This window comes from Carettochelys insculpta, chromosome 1, assembly GCF_033958435.1.
Source record: "Carettochelys insculpta isolate YL-2023 chromosome 1, ASM3395843v1, whole genome shotgun sequence".
Classification (NCBI taxonomy): Eukaryota; Metazoa; Chordata; order Testudines; family Carettochelyidae; genus Carettochelys; species Carettochelys insculpta.
The window spans coordinates 289,893,967-289,915,952 of NC_134137.1; the positions used below are offsets into that span (position 1 = coordinate 289,893,967).

The 21,986-nt window shown below is 42.9% G+C and overlaps 1 protein-coding gene across 4 annotated transcripts in view; it reads right to left on the reverse strand.

Annotated features, from left to right (window-relative positions):
- APAF1 (apoptotic peptidase activating factor 1) overlaps nucleotides 1–21,986 on the reverse strand; it is a 110,056-nt gene that overhangs the window by 61,878 nt on the left and 26,192 nt on the right. For all 4 annotated transcript variants that reach the window (XR_012647842.1, XM_075011402.1, XM_075011411.1 and 1 more), the window contains exons 8-13: nucleotides 21,095–21,333; nucleotides 18,526–18,693; nucleotides 14,256–14,387; nucleotides 9,930–10,043; nucleotides 8,886–9,070; nucleotides 1,334–1,460 (exon numbers count right to left, since the gene is read on the reverse strand). Coding sequence is in view for 3 of the 4 variants with exons in the window: in XM_075011402.1 (XP_074867503.1) it covers nucleotides 1,334–1,460; nucleotides 8,886–9,070; nucleotides 9,930–10,043; nucleotides 14,256–14,387; nucleotides 18,526–18,693; nucleotides 21,095–21,333 (965 nt within the window). In the remaining variant the exon portion in view is untranslated. The remainder of the gene's footprint in view (nucleotides 1–1,333; nucleotides 1,461–8,885; nucleotides 9,071–9,929; nucleotides 10,044–14,255; nucleotides 14,388–18,525; nucleotides 18,694–21,094; nucleotides 21,334–21,986) is intronic.

Below are 21,986 nucleotides of genomic sequence, written 5' to 3' on the forward strand. Positions count from 1 at the left end.
ACAATGTGCCTTGAAATGACCCAGGATGGACATTCTCATGCCACATACCAGTATTATCGTAAAAGTAAAGCCTATCTGAACCCAGGTACAACACAAAAAAAAAAACAAAACAAAACAAAAAAAAAAAAACAACCACCTTGGTTGGCAGGAAGGAGGGGAAGACAAAAGGAGGAAGAAAGATTGTAAATCTTATCTGGATTAAAATTGAAAATTAGGATAAACTGTTTAAATTAGTTGTTAGCTAAAGCAGTAACTAGTTAAGACATCATTTGTTGAAGGGAATAAAAAAGTTATTAATTTGAGGGTTCTCTATCAGATCGTTCCTGACCATACTGGAGCACATCAGGTTGCGAGGGTTTTCCATAAGTCTGGCCTATTTGTCAGCACATTGACCACTTGCGTATGGATACTTCGTTACTGTGTTCTATACATGATGGCTTATTTTTAGGCTAGTCACAGAGAGGCAGCCATGTAGGTCTGTATCTTCACAAAACAAAACAGCCGTCATGTAGAACTTTAAAGACTAAAAATTCCCAGAAGTGGGTCTGTCCCATGAAAGCTCATCACCCAATAAATTAGTTTGTTAGTCTTTAAAGTGCTACATGACTGCTTTTTTGTTTTATTTTTAGGTTATTAGTCATGTTTAGAGCAAGTGGATAAAATATCACTTGGCCTTTGGACTTAAAAGAGTATATGGTTACATTAGTGTCTGGTGGTCTGATGTTAATATTAATAAATTGCTAATATTAATAATTCCACCATTATGTCATCCAGCGATATGAAAAAATTCATACCCTGGGCACCAAAGTTAGCTGAACGTAACCCTCTGTGTAGTCCCAGCTAGGCTGATGAAACAATTCTTCCATCAGCTTAGCCACGGCCTCTCAAGAGAGGCAGATTATCTATGTCAATGGAAAAACCCTGTCCTTTGATTGTGGCATCTCCACGACAGAGACACAGCTGCATCACCTTAGCTGTGAAGCTACAGACATCATATTGTAGACATGCTTTAGGTGACATAATCCAGTGGCGTTTTTCTTTAAATATAATCTAGCATAGACATCTCTTTATTACACTGGCCATAGCTGCAGTTAGGACGTATAAACACTTGAATCATACTATCCTTTATCCTGAATATAAATTTGAGTCAACATAAATTACACGGTTAAAATAATGTAGGCACTCCAGTCTATATGCTTTTGAATTACTGTCACTCTGAAGTACTCTTGTTTCCTACTTCTCTGTATAGTAAAACTAAAATAGAAGAACCAAAGAGCTATTTTGTCTGGATTATTTTATATATTTTAGTTTTGCTTAAATGTATGTATTTTACCTGTAAGGTTTTATCCGCACCACAAGAAACTATTCTCTGTCCATCTTTGGAAAAGCAAGCATGGTAAACTGCATCCGTATGGGGACATACGACCAAACGGGAGAGGTTCTTCATGGATTTTTTATTTCTAAGACACAGAAATAATAGTCAATGATTTGAGAAAAATACAAATATGTGATTTCTTTCAATCTAATCCACACAAAAAATATCCATACATATGTTTCGTAAACTACTTTATCATCTTGCATTTTTGTCTTTCAGATTTCAAGGCGTACGAGTAACACACTTTACATCTTTCCACCTATAAGGGCTTAAGTATGTCCTCAGATCCTTATATATTCTGACCATCCAAAAATGGGATAATGTTTGTATGAAGGGTTAACAAATCACCTGCATGCAAAGGTGCACTTTCCTTGCAAAAGCAAATTTAGAACAGGTATACAATCACAGAAGTGTAGAACTAGAATGGATCTCAATAGGTCATCTAGTCCAGTCCCCTGCACAAGCTAAACCATTCCTGACAAGTTTGTCTAACATAGTCTTAAAAACCTCTAGTGACTGATATTCCATAACTTTCCTTAGTAATATGTTCCACTGCTTAACCATCCTGACAGTTAAGAAGCTTTTTTAATGTTTAGCCTCCTTTACTGCAATTTAAACCCATCCTTCTTGCCCTATCCTCAAAAGGTTAAGAATAATAATTTCTCTCTCTCCTCCTTGAAATTATTTTTACCATAGAACAGATTGTTATCATGGCCCTTCTGCTCCCCCTCTGCTCCCCAGTGAGTCTGCTAAACTAAACAAATCCTATGTTTGCAATGTTTCCTCACTGGTCATATTTTCTAGACCTTTACTCATTTGTGCTGCTCTTCCCTAGATTTTCTCCAATTTGACCACATCTTTCCTGAAATATGGCATTCAGAACTCTAAAAAGTATTTCAGTTGAGGCCTAATCAGTGCAGAGTGGAAGAATTACTTCTGATATCTTACAACACTGCTGCTAATTCATGCCAGAATTATGTTTGCTTTTTTACGCAACAGTATTACACTGTTGACTCTCATTTAGCTTGGAATCCAGTATAACCATCAGATCCCTTTCCACAGTACTCCTTTTTAGGCAGTCATTTCCCAGCTGAGTGTTCTTTCCTAAGTGGAGTACTTTGCATGAGTCCTGAATGAATTGTAACCTGTTTATTTAGGTAGAGAAGTCAAAAAATTAACTACCCTAATTGAATTGTCCTGCCATATTATCTTTTTGGCCTTTTTGAAATAGGTTTTAGATTTATAATGCCTCCAATAGATGCATTTCTTTTCCTCTTAAAATCATAATGCTCTTTAAAAGTATTTGTGAATTAACTGTACATAGAAAATAGTTTTCAAAAAGAAAGGTTACTCACCGTAGTAACGGTGGTTCTTCGAGATGTGTCCCCGTGGGTGCTCCACATTAGGTGTCAGGCTTGCCCGGCGCCGCAGATCGGATCTTCCAAGCAGTTTCTGCCGGACCGCGCATGCACCGGTGCGCGCCGCTCCCTTGCGCGCTCCTAGCCATGTGTGCAATCCGGTCCCCGCCAGTTCCTTGACCAACCGCCTCGGATGCTCCTGCAAAACACTAAACAGAGATCCGAAGCGGGGAGGATGGGCGGGTAGTGGAGCACCCACGGGGACACATCTCGAAGAACCACCGTTACTACGGTGAGTAACCTTTCTTTCTTCTTCGAGTGTCCCCGTGGGTGCTCCACATTAGGTGACTACCCAGCAGTAACCCAAGATAGGAGGTGGGTAATCGGATTATGTGCAGCTTGTCCCCAAGAGGACCGCTGTCGAGAGACGGGTATCCTCTTGGAATACCCTGTGAAGGGCATAATGTTTGGCAAAGGTGTCATAGGATGACCAGGTCGCCGCTCTGCAAGTGTCTTTTAGCGCAACGCCCTTGAAAAAGGCTGTTGAAGCCGCCACCGCCCTAGTGGAATAAGCCCTGGGCGTGGCGAGAAAAGGAGTCTTTTTGAGTTCGTAGCACATTTTTATGCAGGATACGATGTGCTTCGAGATTCTCTGCGAAGAGAGACCTTCTCCTTTCGATTTGGGAGCGATAGAGACTAGGAGTCTATCCGTTTTCCGGAAGGACTTGGTCCTGTCTATATAGAAGGCTAGCACCCTCCTCACGTCCAGGAGGTGTAGGCGCGCCTCTTTGTTAGACTTATGAGGCTTTGGATAAAACGAGGGTAAAACGATAGGTTCGTTAATATGAACTCAGAAGAAACTTTAGGAACAAAGGCTGGACACAGCCGTATGGTTACCGCCTCCTTGGAAAAACAGTGCAGGGTGGCGTTGCCATAACTGCCGCAAGCTTGCTCACCCTGCGAGCTGACGTGATTGCGAGAAGAAAGGTCATCTTTATCGTAAGGAAGCGGAGGGAAACCGTGGCCAAAGGCTCGAACGGTGGTCCCGTTATCGCATTAAGCACCAGGTCCAAGTTCCACGAAGGTGGAAGCGGTGTCCGAGGTGGGTATAGGTTTACCAACCCTTTGAGGAACCTGGTAACCATGGGATGGGCGAACACCGTGTGCCCTTCCTCTTCGTGTCTGAACGCCGAAAAGGAGGCAAGGTGGATCTTTAACGAGGATAGCGAGAGTCCTCCTCTCTTGAGGTCCAGTAAATACTCTAATATCACAGGCATAGGCACCGAAACGGGGGCTAGCTGTTTGGTAGAACACCATGCTGTGAAGCGAGTCCATTTCTGCTTGTAGGTCTTCCTGGTGGAAGTCCTCCTGCTACTTTCTAGGACTTGCTGCACTTCCTCCGTACATGTGCTCTCTAGGGAGCTGAGCCGTGGATTAACCACGCTTGTAGTCGCAGGCCTTGGGGGTGCGGATGCACTATGGACCCCTGGGCTTGCGTACGCAGATCCGGCGCCACCAGAAGGGGCATCGGTGGCCGGTCCGACATGCGCAGGAGTAGGGGGAACCATTGCTGTCGATCCCATGTTGGGACTACTAGGATCATTCGGGCTCCTTCCCTCCTGGCTTTCTTCAAGACTTTGTGGATGAGCACTGTGGGAGGGAAAGCGTAAAGCAGGGGGCCCCTCCAGGAGATCGTGAATGCATCCCCCAGGGACCCCCGTCCCAGTCCTGCCCTGGAGCAGAATCGTGGGCACTTCTTGTTGTGTTGAGTAGCAAACAGGTCTATCTGGGGAAAACCCCATGCGTAAAAATTGGTCGTAGCAGATCGGGACGGATCTGCCACTCGTGTGTGAGTGCAAAACGCCTGCTCAGCTGGTCTGCCTTCACATTGTGAGCGCCTGGTAAGTACGAGGCTTTCAAGGTTATATTGTTGGCGATGCACCAGTTCCACAACCGGACTGCTTCCGCACATAAGGCACGGGACCGAGCTCCTCCTTGCCGATTTATACAAAACATGGTGGAGGTATTGTCTGTACTGATCCCGACTACTTTGCCTTGTATATGGTCTCTAAAGTGTCTGCAGGCGTTGAACACTGCTCTGAGCTCCAGTATATTTATGTGCAGTGATCGCTCCATGGAGGACCACAGCCCTTGCGTCACCTCTTTGCCCATGTGTGCTCCCCACCCTATGAGGGAGGCATCTGTAGTAAGAAAAACTGATATTTGTGGTTGGTGGAAGGGTACCCCTGTTAGCAGGTTCTTGGGGGTTTATCCACCATTGCAGAGATTTGCGCACCTCTGTTGTGGGCGACACCACCCTGTGAACGGTGTGTGCTGCCGGTTTGTATACGCTCGCCAGCCAGTGCTGCATGCTGCGCATGTGTAACCTGGCGTTCTGTACTACGAACGTCGCTGCTGCCATGTGGCCCAGCAGCTGTAAGCACGTCAGAACCGGCACCGTAGGGCTGAAGGTGATGACTTGCACGAGGGAGCCGATGGCCCGAAAACGAGTATCTGGTAGATACACTCTCGCTGTAATAGAATTTATGCGTGCCCCTATGAACTCTATGTCCTGTGTGGGGTCTATCTTTGATTCTGCCAGATTGATAACCAGGCCGAGCAAAGAGAACGTGCCTGCTGTGACGCGTATCATGCGTAGTACCTCCTCCTTCGAGGCCCCTTTGAGTAGGCAGTTGTCCAGATACTGGAATATAAATACCCCGTCTGTGCACGTAGGCTGACACCACTGCCAAGGTCTTGGTGAAGACTCTGGGGGCCGAGGAGAGGCCAAACGGTAGGACCTTGTATTGAAAATGTTCTTTGCCTACCATGAACCGGAGGAATCATCGGTGAGCCGGATGGATAGTTATGTGAAAATACGCGTCTTGTAAGTCGAGGGCTGCGAACCAATCTCCATCGTCTAGTGCCGTAAGGATGGAGGCATTTGTGATCATCCGAAAGCGTTGCTTGCGCAGGTACCGGTTGAGGCCTTGAAGATCTAAGATGGGCCTCCAGCCTCCTGTCTTTTTCTCCGTGAGGAAGTACCTCGAGAAGGACCCTCTCCTTTGCAGTTGCTCCGGCACTCTTTCCACTGCCCCTATGAGCATGAGATGGTCTACCTCCTGCTTGAGCCTCGCTACGTGGGGGGCCTCCTGTAGGTGGGACCTGGGTGGAGGTCGTGGCGGTGGGAGCGACTGGAAGGGGATGGCATACCCCGTGGCTATGATCTCCAACACCCATTTGTCTGTGGTGATCCTTTGCCACTGGTCATAGAATGGTCAGAGGCGATGGTGGAATAACCTCTTCGGATGACCTTGTGCGATGGTAGTGATGGCGCAGCCCTGCATCTGTGTGTCAAACTTGTGGCCTTTGGCCCTGCCCCGAAGACGCACGGCTCTGTTGGGAACATCGCCTGGGAGTTCTGTACTGCTGGTGCTGTTGATGTCGCCCTTGCTCGTAACCCCTGTGGTATTGGGGACGCTGTTGCTGGTACTGGTACCGTCTTTGTTGAGGGCAGTACTTTTTCTTTCTGCATGGAGGGGTGTAAATCCCCAGGGTCCTAAGTGTGGCTCTTGAATCTTTACTGGAATGAAGGACCGAGTCAGTTGATTCAGCAAACAGCTTCTGCGAGTCGAAGGGAAGATCGACTATCTTTGCCTGCAGATCCCTCGGTATACCTTAAGTCTGGAGCCAGGACTCCCTTCGCATCACCACTGCCGTAGCTGTGGAGCATGCTGCTGTGTCCGCAACATCCAGGGCGATCTGAACTCCCGTCCTCGAGGCCGCGTAGCCTTCTTGCACGATGGCCTTGAGCACCGGTTTCTTGCCCTCTGGAAGCGAGTCCATGAGGGAGGTTAACCTAGTGTAGTTGTTGAAATTATGGTTCGCTAGATGCGCTGCATAATTTGCCATTCGCAACAGTAGAGTGGAGGAGGAGTAGACCTTTCTGTCGAACAGCTCTAGCTTCTTGGCATATTTGTCTGTTCCCCCTGTCTTGAATTGAGATGTCTTTGATCTTTGTTGCGACGACTCCACCACCAAGGAATTTGGTTGTGGGTGGCTGAACAGGAACTCCATGCCCTTCGCCGGCACGAAGTATTTTTTTTTTTATCCGCTCTCTTGTGGACAGGCGGAATAGTCACAGGGGTCTGCCATATCTTAGTGGTGGACTCCAAGATTGCGTTATCAAGCGGTATTGCTATTTTGGAGGAGGCCGGAGGTCTCAGATTTTTGAGGAGCTTATGGTGTTTCTCTTGCACCTTTGCTGTCTGGATGCCTTGCGTGAAGGCCACCCTTTTAAACAGCTCTTGGAACTGTTTGAGATCGTCCGGAGGATGGACGTCCCCCGGGGCCGTAGCCTCGTCTGGGGAGGAGAGCGAGGAACCACGAGGGTAAGCCTCTCTGGACCCTTCTGGTTCCTGTTGGTGATGGTACATCCGCTCTCTGGAAGCTTGCAAGGGAAAAATCTCGGGGTTCCATAGCCAGTTCCCCCTGAGATACTTGAGTCTCTGTCCCCATTCGCGATTGCCCTCGGGGATACGGGACCGTCTGTGGGGATCTTTCCCTGGTAGATTGCCGGTGGTGTCTATGCCCCGCATGATAGGGGTGACCATGGCAGCATGGGCACCGCTCTTGGGAAGGTGACCTAGACCACTCCCTTGGTGCGTACCCCCTGCGTCCGGGGGAGCGAGATCGTCGAGAGACCTGGGACACTGGAGAGAGCGATTTGTGAAAGTACTCCAGCGGCTCAAACCCCAGGAAGGGTGAAGGTGGTCCCAGCCAGGGCGAGGCTGGTTGTAAAAATGGAGACGGGGGCTCCGGGTAGGCTAGGGGGGACCCCTGCCTCCTAGTTGGAGTCTGCAGCATGAGCAGAGGGCTGAGAGAAAGCACTCTGCAGCCCTGTCTGGAGAGGGGCTGTGGTGCCTTGTTTTGTGTGCAGCCCTCCCCCTCCCTTGAGGGGGTAGCTCCGCCCCCTGACGTGTAGGGGATCTCGGCCCCATCCGCGCCGTGCTCGGCACGCTTATGAGTGGTGCCGCACGGGCGGTGTCCTCCGGTGCCTGCAGGCTGCGTGCCTGCGCGCTCTGCACCTCCGGTTCCCCGGGGTCAGTGCCGCTGCTTGCGGTGTCACCGGTACCGGCGCTTGTTTAGCCGCCGCCCTGCCTGCGGTGCGGGGCAGCTGTTTGATTATCGGAGGCTGAGCTGCCTCCATGTGGCTCTCTGTGCCGCCGCCGATCAGCTGTTGCTGCGGCTGGGGGCTGCACGCTCCTCCCGTCCCGCTTGCTGTTGCTGCCGGCAGGGATCGGGCTGGGGAGACTTTCCTCCATTTTTGCGCTGGTGGGGTGAGGGAGGTAGCATTCCTTTTATGGGCCCCGGAGGGTCCCTCCTGCTGCGGCCGCTCCAGCACGTCTGGCTGGAGGGCCTTGTCGAAGAGCAGCATTTTAAGCCGCATCTCCCTGTCCTTCCTTGCTCTGGCTGTTAATTCTGCACAGAAGGAGCATTTCTGCATGACATGGGACTCCCCCAGGCACCTTATGCAGTGACTGTGCCCATCAGACGCTGGCATTGCCTCTCGGCAAGACTCACATTCCTTGAATCCTGAATAGGACATTGTTGGTGAGTCTTTCAGTTGTTAATGGGGTACTTAGCACCTTCTCTGTGCTGTTTTCCCCCTCTCCGATAGCCTGCTGCGGCAGGAGGGATAATGGCCCTAGGCTCCTGGCCTCCGGTGCTCCGCTTGTTACTAGGACTGGACTGAATGCCGTCCCACTTGTTGTTTCTTTTTTTTTTTTTGAAAATAACAACTAGCTAACTTAACAGTAGCCTAAGAACTTGAAAACTTTAAAGAAAAAACAGTTAAAACCATTGAATACGCTAACTTGGCCATAGCCTAGTCAGATTCCATCTGCAGCCGACGGCGGTTAAGAGGAAATGGCGGGGACCGGATCGCGCACGTGGCCAGGAGCGCGCAAGGGAGCGGCATGCACCGGCGCTTGCGCGGTCCGGCAGAAACTGCTTGGAAGATCCGATCTGCGGCGCCGGGCGAGCCCGACACCTAATGTGGAGCACCCACGGGGACACTCGAAGAAGAACAGTTATTTAGTTTCCCCTCTATGCAAGAATCCAGTGTATGAAGACAGTTTGCAACTACTTACACCCATTCCAAATAAAATGCTCCTTTAGTAAGTTCTTGCTGAGCTTGAAGTTTGGCTTGTTGATACACTTCTGAAGTCTCTGGCTGACACAGCCCTAACTGGATAATGTTAGGAAATGGCTTCCTTCCAAGAAGATGTCCGTTTAGAGAGAGAAATTCCTGAAAGTTTTCACGTATTATGCTATCCTGTGAACAAAACATGTATGTTTGATAATATAGGTAGAATTGGACATAATCATTTGTCAAATGTATATTATTCATATTTTTGCATCTTGTCTAATAGTTCAAATATTATTTTAGAAGGGACGCTGACTCTTTTTCCTGGAGCAAACAGATTTAATTGGATGGAATATCTGAATGTAACCTATGTATTACACTGGTTTCCCAAAATAATGGGCCAAATACTATTACTTTTATTCAAACTGAGAAATCTCTTAATCCAAAAGCTGCTCTTTGAAAGTCAACTAGTTATTTCACAGAGTAAGGGCGACAGAATCTGTCCTAATAGGATGTGGAGATTGCAGGAACCCTACCACAATGTTATTTATTAGTTAACTTAAAAATATTGAATAATTCTATAACTCTATATGAAGTGATTCATTTCCAATCTTCTCATCAAAAATATACTCTATTTTTAGTTAATATATAACTTTTATTACAACAAGAAGTCTTGTGGCACCTTATAGACTAACAGATATTTTGGAGCATAAGCTTTTGTGGGCAAAGATCTGCTTCATCAGATGCATGAAGTGGGTCTTTGCCCACGAAAGCTTATGCTCCAAAATATCTGTTAGTCTATAAGGTGCCACAAGACTTGTTGTTCTCGAAGCTACAGACGAACACAGCTCCCTCTGATAACTTTTATTGTAATTACTCATCTATATATTACCATACAAGAATTACTTTTTCTTCTGCTGTACTGTGGAGCTGCCTTACAATTCACCGTTCTTTCCTTTGGCCATTAAGTATTTTTAAAAACCTGAAATCAAACAGGAAGACAAAATCTGGTTGAAGACTACTGGTCATTTATCTTAAAGTAACATACCTTCTGATCCAATACAGGGCTATATTCTACATATTCATGAATCAAATGGGCAGGCCCTACCAACTCTGTTTTTGCTTTTATCCAATCTAGAGAAAACATGAGAGAACAAAGTTCCTGTAAGAAATAAAATAAGATTAACAAAAATACATTAGGAAAAAAAGCATATGCATACAATAAAACATAAATGAATACAATAAAACATCAACATCCCTCCGGAGCTTCAAAGCTTACAGTTCGACAGCTGACAAAATCAAAGAAAAAAATCATCATATTTAAAGAAGCCATTAAATCTAAAATGTATTTTTGGCAACGTTTAAGCAGGCCTTGTTAATTACGAACACCTAAAGAGAGAGTCAGAAGCAACTGAAGCAAGCTCCTGAAAGAGGGATCATCAGCCAGAGCCTGAAGTATGACATATGGAAAGAGGAAAGATAAACTTCACAAATATTAGTTTTTTACTAAAAATTGTCAAAAACAAGAATACAAACTAACAGAATGGCCCACAAGGATTGACAGAGAAGTCTTTCTAAAGCTTTCATAGTTCTGAAAAAAAAATCAAGTGTAACTACTATGCATAAAGCTGCCACAGCCAAACTTTAAAGCAGTTTCAGGGTAAAATGACCCGAATGAATGGAATAAATTCTGTCTAGCACAAGGATAAAGCTGTTTCTAACATCATCTCTACAGTGTATTATCCTGATTACCTAAGAGCACCATGCTACATAAGACTAATTAGCTCTGTTTTAGTAGAGAAAAAGTTGAACCATTTTTCAAGTGATAGACAGATTTTATTGTCCCACTTACAATAGAAAGTGTTACAGCCAACTCCAAGCCGCGAAATGATTAAAAAAGAGTGAGGGAGGAGGAGAAGAGGAAGGGAAATAGCTCATAAATTAGATAAAATGTGTCCTTGTCAACGAGTAACAGATCTTCCATATGTTAAAGAAATGTTCCATTACTGCCATACATTACAAAAATAAAAATGAAATGTTATATTTTATATAAATTGTGTATGTCTGATTAGCAGTTACTTTTTTCGGATTTATTTTCTTAGTTATCTTTTACCAAGTGTCCCCAATTTGCCCTAACAGATTATTTTTCTTTCCTTCTCATAGCATCAGTCTGCTAACTGCTGTGTGAATGAAAGACAATCCAAGCCCGTGCTTAAAGTTTACAATTAAAAAAAAAAAGGTACCATTTTTCTTTTTTACTTTAGCACATATGAATTTTCAAGAGGATATAACATGAATAGTAACTGCAAAAATAATCTTTTACATCTAAAATAAAAATAATTAGAAATAACGCAAAACCTGATAGAAACATTTCTAATTTTGAAAAATGACAAAAGTTCAAAATGCAAACAAAAATGGGAGCTGCTGAGTTAATTTTCATAAAACTTCCTCTCCCATTTTATATCCAATTGTAGAGCTATTTGAAATTTTTCACTTCTTAAAAAAATACAAATAGGAAGAAAACAAAATTAAATGACTAAGTTTTGCTTTTTTAACCAGTGTTCACAGAATACAAAACTGTTTAAAAAAATCCAGAGTGACTCATATAGAGCCTATTAACAAACTCTGATGAGAATAAAAATTATATCTGATGAGAGTTAATCTGTTTTCTCTCCCTCACAACTTCCCAACTACCCAAACCAAACTACCAGTAATCACAGCATCAGAGAATGCTAGGACTGGAAGGGACCGTGAGAGGTCATCAAATCCAGCCCCCTGCCCTCATGGCAGGACCAAATACTGTCTAGACCATCCCTAACAGACATTTATCTAACCTGTTCTTAAATATCTCCGGAGATGGAGATTCCACAACCTCCCTAGGCAATTTATTCCAGCATTTGACCACCCTGACAGCATCTTTTTCCTAATGTCCAGCCTAAACCTCCCTTGCCGCAGTTTAAGCCCATTGCTTCTTGTTCTATCCTCAGAGGCCAAGAAGAACAAGTTTTCTCCCTCCTCCTTATGACACCCTTTTAGATACCTGAAAACTGCTGTAACGTCCCCCCTTAATCTTCTTTTTTGCAAACTAAACAAGCCCAATTCTTTCAGCCTTTCTTCACAGGTCACGTTCTCTAGACCTTTGATCATTTTTGTTGCTCTTTTCTGGACCTTTTCCAATTTCTCCACATTTTTCTTGAAATGCAGAGTCCAAAGTGGACACAATACTCCAACTGAGGCCTAACCAGTGCAGAGCAGAGCGGAAGAACGAATTTTCACGTCTTGTTCACAACACACCTGTTAATGCATCCCAGACTCATGGTTGCTTTTTTTGCAACAGCATCACACTGTTGACTCATATTTAACCTGTTGTCCACTACAACCCCTAGATCCCTTTCTGCCATACTCCTTCCTAGACAGTCGCTTCCCATTCTGTATGTGTGAAACTGATTGTTCTTTCCTAAGTGGAGCATTTCGCATTTGTCCTTATTAAACTTCATCCTGTTTACTTCAGACCATTTCTCCAATTTGTCCAGATCATTTTGAATTTTGACCCTATTCTCCAAAGCAGTTGCAACCCCTCCTAGCTTGGTATCATCTGCAAACTTAATAAGTGTACTTTCGATGACAATATCTAAATCATTGATGAAGATATTGAACAGAACCGGTCCCAATACAGACCCCTGCAGAACCCCACTTGTTATACCTTTCCAGCAGATTGAAAACCATTAATAACTACTCTCTGAGTACGGTTATCCAGCCAGTTTTGCACCCACCTTATAGTAGCCCCATCTAATTTGTATTTGCCTAGTTTATTGATAAAAATATCATGCAAGACCGTACCAGATGCCTTACTAAAGTGTAGGTATAACACATCCACCACTTCTCCTTTATCCACAAGGCTCATTATCCTACCAAAGAAAGCTATCAGATTGGTTTGACCTGATTTGTTCTTTGCAAATCCATGCTGGCTGTTACCTACCAGCTTACCACCTTCCAAGTGTTTGCAGATGATTTCCTTAATTACTTGTTCCATTATCTTTCCAGGCACAGAAGTTAAACTGACTAGTCTCTAGTTTCCTGCATTGTTCTTATTCCCCTTTTTATAGATGGGCACTATATTTGCCTTTTTCTAGTCTTCTGGAATCTTTCCAGTCTCCCATGATTTTCCAAAGATGATAGCTAATGGCTCAGATACCTCCTCCATCAGCTCCTTGAGTATTCTAGGATGCATTTCACCAGGCCCTGGTGACTTGCAAACATCTAACTTTCCTAAGTGATTTTTAACTTGTTCTTTTTTTATTTTATCTTCTAAACCTACCCCTTTCCCACTAGCATTCACTGTCAGGCATTCCTTGTTCAGACTTCTCAGTGAAGACCAAAACAAAGTCGTCATTGAGCATCTCTGCCATTTCCAAGTTTCCTGTTACTGTTTCTCCCTCCTCACTGACCAATGAGCCTACCCTATCCTTGGTCTTCCTCTTGCTTTTAATATATTTATAAAAAAGTCATCTTGTTTCCCTTTATGCCCGTAGCTAATTTAAACTTATTTTATGCCTTTGCCTTTCTAATCTTGCCCCTGTAACGTAGGAAGGAAACAGTATGGCAAATCCAAAGTATTTAAAAATCATTAGATAGATGTCCCAGTTCAAGACAAATGACCTAGGCTTCACCTCAGGTGATCCAGAAGAGCATACATGCTCTGGTTTCCAGCTCCCTAATCACAGCTTCTCTTGGCTGGAGACCTGAGTCCTACATTCTCACCCAAGGTATTTCCAGGCTGCAGAGTTCTCTTCCTGCATTAAGTTATTCTCAGAAAGCCGTGATTGCCAAGAGTTAAGTTACCATATAGCTCTTTTTATTTATTCTTATTTTCTATTTATGTGAAACTACACATATGCTTAAAAACCTACAAAGAGGCATTAAAACCTACAAAGAGTTGTCTTCTGTGGTCATAAGTTCATAAATTCAGCCAGTAGGCAAAGTCCTTCCAATATTTATTAATAATTAGGACTTGCTGGTGGACCAGAGGTCCTGTCTGTTTGCTGGAGCATGAAGGTGGCCCCGAGTCTGTTTGAAACTAGATTCTTTCATCCAAAAATACTTTATCTGTGGCTCCCTGGAGAATCCAGTCTGAACTAGTACACACAAACCAACGGGGGAAGACGGCTTCAAAATGAGTATAAGCAAAGAGTTACATTAGCATTCCCCATTCTTCCATAGAAATTGCATACAATCTTGTAACAACAAAAATACCTGCCTTTTAGTGCGCTGTTTGCAACAACTGAAGAAGAGACTTTTGTAGGAAAGTTATGTAGGGAGAGAAAAAGTGAGATTGTGAGAAAAGGAAAGAGAAAGTATGTGAGTCTGAACTTACATTCTGCATGTTGGCACTAGCCATGTGGTATGCTAGAAAGTTACACCAGTACATACAATCCTCTTGAGCTGGAGTGGGTATACCTAGTTTATAATGTTTCATATACTGATTTACTATCTTTTTATGCAGCTCCTGAAATAAAGAACAAGTTTTCAATTAGTACTATATGAAACCTTGGGCTAAAATATTTTCTAGTTTTAAAAATATTTGATTGCAAATAACTCAAATTTTAAATTCTCTCTATAAAGTGTGCAGTAAGTGAAATAAACTATTAAGTTCACCTATATGCACAATCCGAGAGGTTATTTTTTTCCCCCCCAATATCTTTCGGGTTGTCAAATGTCTCAGTCAGCACCATATTTTTCAATAAAGGAAATCCCAAAGTTCTGGGAAGAGCACATTGTATTTGTTGAACACCTAAGTGTATAAAGCACTTTTCAAAATAAGATCATTCTAGGACCTTAGGAGCTCCCATACAGTATACACAAAGTAGTCATGTTTGTGTAATACCTATGCAATCTATTTGCTTTTGCAGTGCAGTACGTGACTATTCTTAACCTTTGGCTTTTTGCATAGCATTCAGGGGGAAGAAGCGTTTGAGTTTTGGAAGATCTTTTTTTTTGCTTGCTTTTGAAAAGATCACATTTAGCTACGCGTATCCTCCGAGTTCCTGGAAAGTTTCAGGTGGGAATTTCAAGAGAACCATGGCACTTATACATTGAAGTCACCTAGGCATTTTTTTTTTCCCTGAAAATCCTACCTTAAATTCTATGCCTTCCAAGCACTAGGCTCACTCACTGTTCAGTAATGAAACAACTGTATCCCTAGATAAGAGATGATTTTTGGTGGGACAAGAGAGATCATTTCACCTATGTCATGCCCTGGGACTACATGCAATCAAACTTTAAAAAAAAGGCAGGACAATAAAAGGATTTCATAATCTGTACCTGTTAAAATTCAGTTTATAATTAATTTCAAGCCTCAGAGGATTCATTATTAAATAGCTACAGCTCAAATTCTTCCAGAAGCTAGTTGTCTCCTCTGTGACAGTGCTGAGAAAAAGTAGCTGGGGTTAGATTAACTCTTGTGGGGCCTGGAGCTATTAGATGTTTGTGAGGACACCTAGACACAGGGGAGGGGCCAAAATGGGGGATCACCACGTAAAGAACCATGGGTGTGGAGGTGGAAGGGGGTAAAGGCTCTGACTAGGGATGTGGGCTTTGGGGCAGAGCAGGGGATGACAACACAGGGGGCTCCAAGCTGGGGCCAAGGGGGCTGGAGTGCAGGAGCAGGCTTAAGTACGGATGAGCATACAGGGTCTGGGGCTCTGGTTACAGTTTCAAGGTCTGGGATGGAGTTAGGACTTCCGAATGGGGTTCAGTTCCAGGGTGCAGGGTCTGAGAAGGAGTTAGGGTGCAATTTCCAGTAAATGGGAACTGTGAGGGAGGACCCTCCAGGTGAGGGTGGACAGTGCCTGGACAGCGCTTCCCAGTGCTTGCAATGACACACTTCCAGAGAGGGAAGGAATGGCAATCACCAAGCTGCCTCCCCCTCTTCCCAAGGAAGGTCCAGCCACGAACACAAGAAACTTAGGGGTGCAGCCCAGGACCCATGGCCCCCATAGCCCAAGGCCCTGGGCTGCTTGCCCTAATTCTCCTTTCTTAATGTGGCCCTGGCAGTTGCTATACCAGTGCTCTCATCATTGGATTACCAATTAAATCACCTCAGAAGGTATTAAGGAGGTGGGAAAGGACACTAACTAAATTGCAAAAGGTGTTTCAGAGAAATAAGATTCCTCAGCAGTTTGAGGCTAGAAAAAAGACAGGAGCAGGATGATGCCTTGTTATACCCTTTCCCATTGTTAGTGGGCAGATTATAGGGGTTTATATAACTAAAATTATTAATAATTCAGTCCTTGCCTGACCTACTTTTACTTTATATTCTAAGTCATCAATTAAACTTTGAATGTGCTGACTATGTGGTATGTCCATGATATGAATTTGGAAACATGCTCCAATTATGGAACTAAAACTTTAAGGCTAGGTCTACACTACAGAGATCTTTCAAAAAGAAGCCCTTCCAGAAGATCTCTTCCCAAATAATTTTATTTGAAACAGTGTGCGCACGTACAAAAAGCAGATCAAAAGAGTGATCTGCCCTTTTGAAAGACAGCATCCACATTGTCCCTGCTGTCTTTCAAAAAAAATGGGCCAGAGATAAAAAAAAAAAAAAATCAGTCCCCATGAGGACTGCACTTTAAGGAAAAAATGTGGCCTGCAGAGTGTTTACATGTGTTTTGTTTTGAAAGAAGCTTTCAAAAGGAGGTGCTCTTCCTGAAATGGGAAAGGAAGAGTGATTTTGAAAGGAGCGCCACATTCTTTTGAATTATTTTCAAAAGAACGCCTTGTGAGCAGACGCTCCACTAGATCTTTTGAAAGAACTCGCTTCTTTTGAAAAATCTTTCAAAAGAACTTGCTAGTGTAGACGAAGCTGAAGTGAAATCTCGGAAACTTCTTTAAAGATCTAAATTAAAAAGGTTTTATGCTTGTAGTCAGCCTTGAATTGTATAGCCTTTTGTAACTTGCATAAATGACTCATGCTGTTTATCTTATTCTTTGACTTTCTTTCCTCTCTGTTACTTCTGCTAAACCAGCGTGTATGGGGTGGTGAAGGGGAGAGGAACTGAGAAATACTCCACCATTTGCAATCACTTCCTCACTCCCTGTGTTTCATTCAAGAGACCACCAATATGCACACACGTTTCTATACTCCGTGTTTAAATCAGACCAGAAAGGAAATGGGAATTTCAATTCTAATGTCATCTTGACATTTCATTATATCATGTAGTAATGTGGATATTGATTAATCTTCTACAAGCAAGAGATTACAGCCAGAGAAACAGAGAAAAGAGAAGAAATGCATTTGAAAGAATCTCATCAACCCAAACATGCCCACTCTCAGCCAAGCTCAAGATTTTCAAATTTTTCAGCAGCAAAATAGTTTAAAATGATGACTTAAAAAAAAAAACAAATTAGCGTAACAAAAAGTCTTGTGGCATCTTATAGACTAACATATTTTGGAGCATAAACTTTTGTGGGCAAAGACCTGCTTCATCAGATGCATGAGTGGGGGGGTGGTTTCAGAGGGGCATTTAAAGAGTGGAGTCCTAGTAAGAGGGAGGGACAGAGCTGACAAGGTCTATTCAGCAGGATAGAAATGGCCCAGTATCAACAGTACTTATCAAAAAAAGAAAAAACAAGTCAGATCAGACAGGGGGATGTGAGCCTTTGTCAGAGTTTAATGGGGTGCTATTAGCACCCAAAGCAGAGAAACTGCCTTTGTAAGCGGTGAGCCACTGGAGGCCACTGCCAGTCTCTGTTTAATCGATGGTTAAGGGAGTCAAATTTGTCTGATCTGACTTGTTTTTTCCTCTTTTGATAAGTACTGTTGATACTGGGCCATTTCCACCTTGCTGAATAGACCTTGTCAGCTCTGGCCCTCCCTCTTACTGGGACCCCACTCTTTAAATGCCCCTCTGAAACCACCCCCCAACTCATGCATCTGATGAAGCGGGTCTTTGCCCACAAAAGCTTACGTTCCAAAATATCTGTTAGTCTTGTGGCACCTTATAGACTTTTTATTGTTCTCAAAGCTACAGACTAACACGGCTACCTCTCTGATACTTGAATTAACATACTTATAATTACATTGAAGATCTAGCTTTACAAACATGGTTAGTTAACATTCTGTAACACAAAAATTATTTTAGGCCATGGCTATTTTCTGTTACAGAAGTGTATATAATACCCTAGGCCAGTGGTGGGCAACCTGAGGTTCACAGGTCGAATGTAGCCTACTGGGGTTCTATGTGTAGCCTACAACACTTTTTTTTTCCTTTTTAAACTATAGTCCACAGGTTGCCAGATTCCGCTGGCTTCCATAAAGTATTTTTCCCTACCAGTATTACTAAAGTGACATGCTCATGAAGGGAGGTGCATGTTGACTACACACAACATTGACTGCGAGAGCCATGTGTTTCCTCTTTTTCCAATCAAACCACTGCTATTGTTCAGTCAGGATTCCCCACAAATTCTAGGTATGCAAACGCTGTTAGGAAAAATACCCAGTAAATCATATTGGTTATGAAAGTCTTGCAGCCCATTGAGATAAAGGAGGCATGTAGCCCACTCACTAGTCTAGTTTACTGATCACTGCACTAGGCTGACCAACGTTAAAGAGTTAGTAAAAACTAGAATTGTGGTTACTGCACCTGAAGCTGATTGCGATTTTTCTCCGTGAGGAAGTCAAGTTGAAGATCATGTAAGTAATAATGGAACGATTTCCCATTACGATCACAAAATAAGAGAGATTTATTAACAAATTCTTGCAGTATATCTTCGACTTCTTCAGTCTCCATATCCCAAAGAATACAAAGCACCTAAAAGCCATACAACATAAAAGCATAGGACTAAGAAACCAAGGACTATTATCCCAAAATTACTTAATTTATTTGATAACAAGAATACAGTAATTCACATAGTTTCTTATACAACAGACAGAATAATGAGGTCACCAAGTTAACCTAGTTTGGCAAGGAAGAGTTAACAGATCAATTTAGGTTACACAAAAATGAATTTTAGGAATCTTCTTAGTACTAAATATTACCAAGAAGAGCCTCAAATTCTTGATGAGGGATTTCAATGACCAAAGCAAAAACATGTGTAGACTTTTCCTTAAAATGACTAGAGGGAAGAGAAGGAAAGTCTGATATACAAAATATTTAGACTACCATTGGACCAGGTGGCAGGAAGTCAGTGTATTTAAAACACGGAGGGAAAAAGTGAAAACCATAATAAGGACAAACTCTAGAGATGAGTCTTTGGAAAAAGTAACAACAGGTTTTCATTTTTGGGCAAGGAGAGCAAAGTCACATTAGTTTACTTAATTTGTTGGCTGGAAAAAGGGTAGCATTAAGATAAATCCAGTATTACAGGTAACTTTTTTTCATTACTTATGTCTTGCAAATATTAGGATGAACAAACTGAAAAGTTAACCTTTGTTTCTAAAGTTAAGAAATACTTTTTTTAAGGTACATTCAAAACATGTCACACCCAAATCCTGCCTCTCTTGCTTCTTTCATGATGCACACCTATAAAGCCACACATCTGTAAAAGTGCTCCATCTGGAAACATGCTGCAAGAACCAACATTCATAGTCTAGTCCTTTCTGATACCATCTGGTTCTGTCTTATCTCTTACCAGTAAGTATCCTGAAGATTTTAAAAGGGGCTGGAAGCAATGCAGATTAACAAAAATTAAGAAAAAAAATCTTTTTAATTTAAATCAGATTTTAACTCATTGATAAAATAGTACATTTCTCATTTTAAAAAACAACAATTACAAATTAAATCTCGTCACAAACATGCTAGATATCCACTTACAGTCTCATAAAAATGAATAAATGGCTCCAATCTGTCCAGCCTAACTATTTGCTCTTGCTTCTTGAAAAGTTCTGTACTTTAAATTTCTGTGTTTCAAACTAAAAAGTCACATGCACAAAGAAAGATATAAGCTAGATAGGACTGTTCTTGTTCTTTGCTTAAGTGATAGTAGTGGTGGTAGTGGACCTTGACAAAGCGTGGCAGAGGAGTTAAGACACTGATTTTCATAAAGAGAGAGAGAGAGAGACAGACAGACAGACAGACACAACATGTAGGAGAAGACAGAGGCAACATAAAAAGGAACAGTGAGGGGACCAGAAAGAAAAAGGGAACACATTATTCAGCACTCACACACAACTTCCTAAACTCCCCCACAGTTTTACCACAGAAAAAATGTCATGTCATCTGGGCATAAGACACACCCTATTGGGAATATTTTAAAGACATTCTTCCCTTGGGTAAACAATGAAAATGTGTCAAGTGTAAGCAGTGCAAGAAGATGATGCAGAGCCTAGTTGCAAGAATGAAATATAAAGAAAACTGCTAATTGGGAGAAAATGATGTGGATAAAGCTGTTTGTTGATTTAGATGGCATCAGAAAAAAGTTTAGCTTAGCTAATCTTTACAGTTTGTTTACTTAGTTAACAAGGTTCAGAATCTATCATCCAAGTATACAATATAGAAGGCTACAATAAGAGAAATCTAGAGTTGCCAATTACCAGTCATTGCCTTATTTTACATTGCAGAATATATGCTGCTGCCACTGATACCACCCCCAACCCTGCATCTGAGAAAATGGCAGCACAGTGAAGCACTTGTCTAGAGGCTTTTTCCCCCACTGCTCCCATTGGCTCTGAATTCCGGCCAATGGGAGTGGCGGGATGGGGAGGAGTAGCCACCTGTGCTCCTGGGAGCGGGGTGCCACATACACAAGCCTACCCCATGCCACTTCCCATGCCCTCCTTCCCAGACCCTGTGCCTCCACCCCTAACAACAGTTTGAATCAAGTGCATTAAGGATTTATCTTATGACATGTTATACATGTACAGTACTCTGTAACAGTTTGTACATACAAAAGTTTTATTAATAGACTTTGCTTACCCTTCATTATGGCAAACACCCATCATCTGGAAAATTCCGTAGGTCAGTATAGCCTAGTTCCCAAGAATAACATACTAAAGGAGTTCAAGTATATATCGACAGCTCTTCAGTTACAACTTCTTTTGTTAAATATCAAACTAAGATGCTTTTATAAAATGATGGATCTGGTCCACTGCAGCATTACCTCTTAAATCACAGAGGTGATAAATTATTTTAATTAAGTCGTACACATTGACAAAAAGACATTTTGAAGTTGTATCTCACTAATAACTATAAAGCTTTTCAGTTTTGTTATTACCTTAGTTGGCACCTTAACGTCCTTTTGAATGACAGAAAGATCTTTATAATAGTCTTGAAATTTTTCATTTAACATCTCAACACTCATGGACATGGCTTCATCAAGTGCTTCATAATCATAAGATGACGATTTCCTTATTCTTTTAAATTGCTTATTCTGTAACTGTCTGAGATAATATTCCCAACGATTAGGGAAATCTCGTAAGAGTGCACCTATCAATGACACTACAAGAGGGGAACCTAAAAACATGAAGGAAAAAACAGTTAAAATCTTCAGAGAAGATAAACTATTAGATCCTATTACTTAACAGTGTAATACAGATATTGATGAGGATATCAGGTCAGGTTCTTGTTTCCTCACCAAATGTCTTGGGATACTGGGAGGTCAAGCAAACAGTATGCTGTTTATGTAACTTTTTGGAGCTCATCTGAGTACTCCTCCTGTATGCACTCTAAACAGACTGAGAAGGGATACAGAAAAAGCTGTACAGTAATCCCTCGATTTACACAGAGGTTGCATCTTGGGCAACCTCTGTGTAAATTGAATTGTGTGTAAATTGGCAAATGCGGGGGGTTTGGGAGATCCCCAGAATTCCCATGAGTGGGGGAGTGGGAGGCTGGAGGAAGTCGGGGTGGGCGGGGGGCAGGCAGCCACGCAGTCCCCGGCTTTTCCCAGCTGGGAGGCACACAGCTGCTTGTGCCGTGGTTCCTCCCAGCTTGGAGAAACTGCGCTGCAAATAGCTGCCTACTTGCTGGGGAGCCCAATGCACAAACAGAGGCTTGCAGCACGGGTTCTCCCAGCTGGGAGAAACCCCGCCAGAAGCAGCTGTGTACCCGCCAGGCTCTCCCAGCTGCGGGAGCCAGGGGACTGGAAGCAGTTGTGATTTGCACTT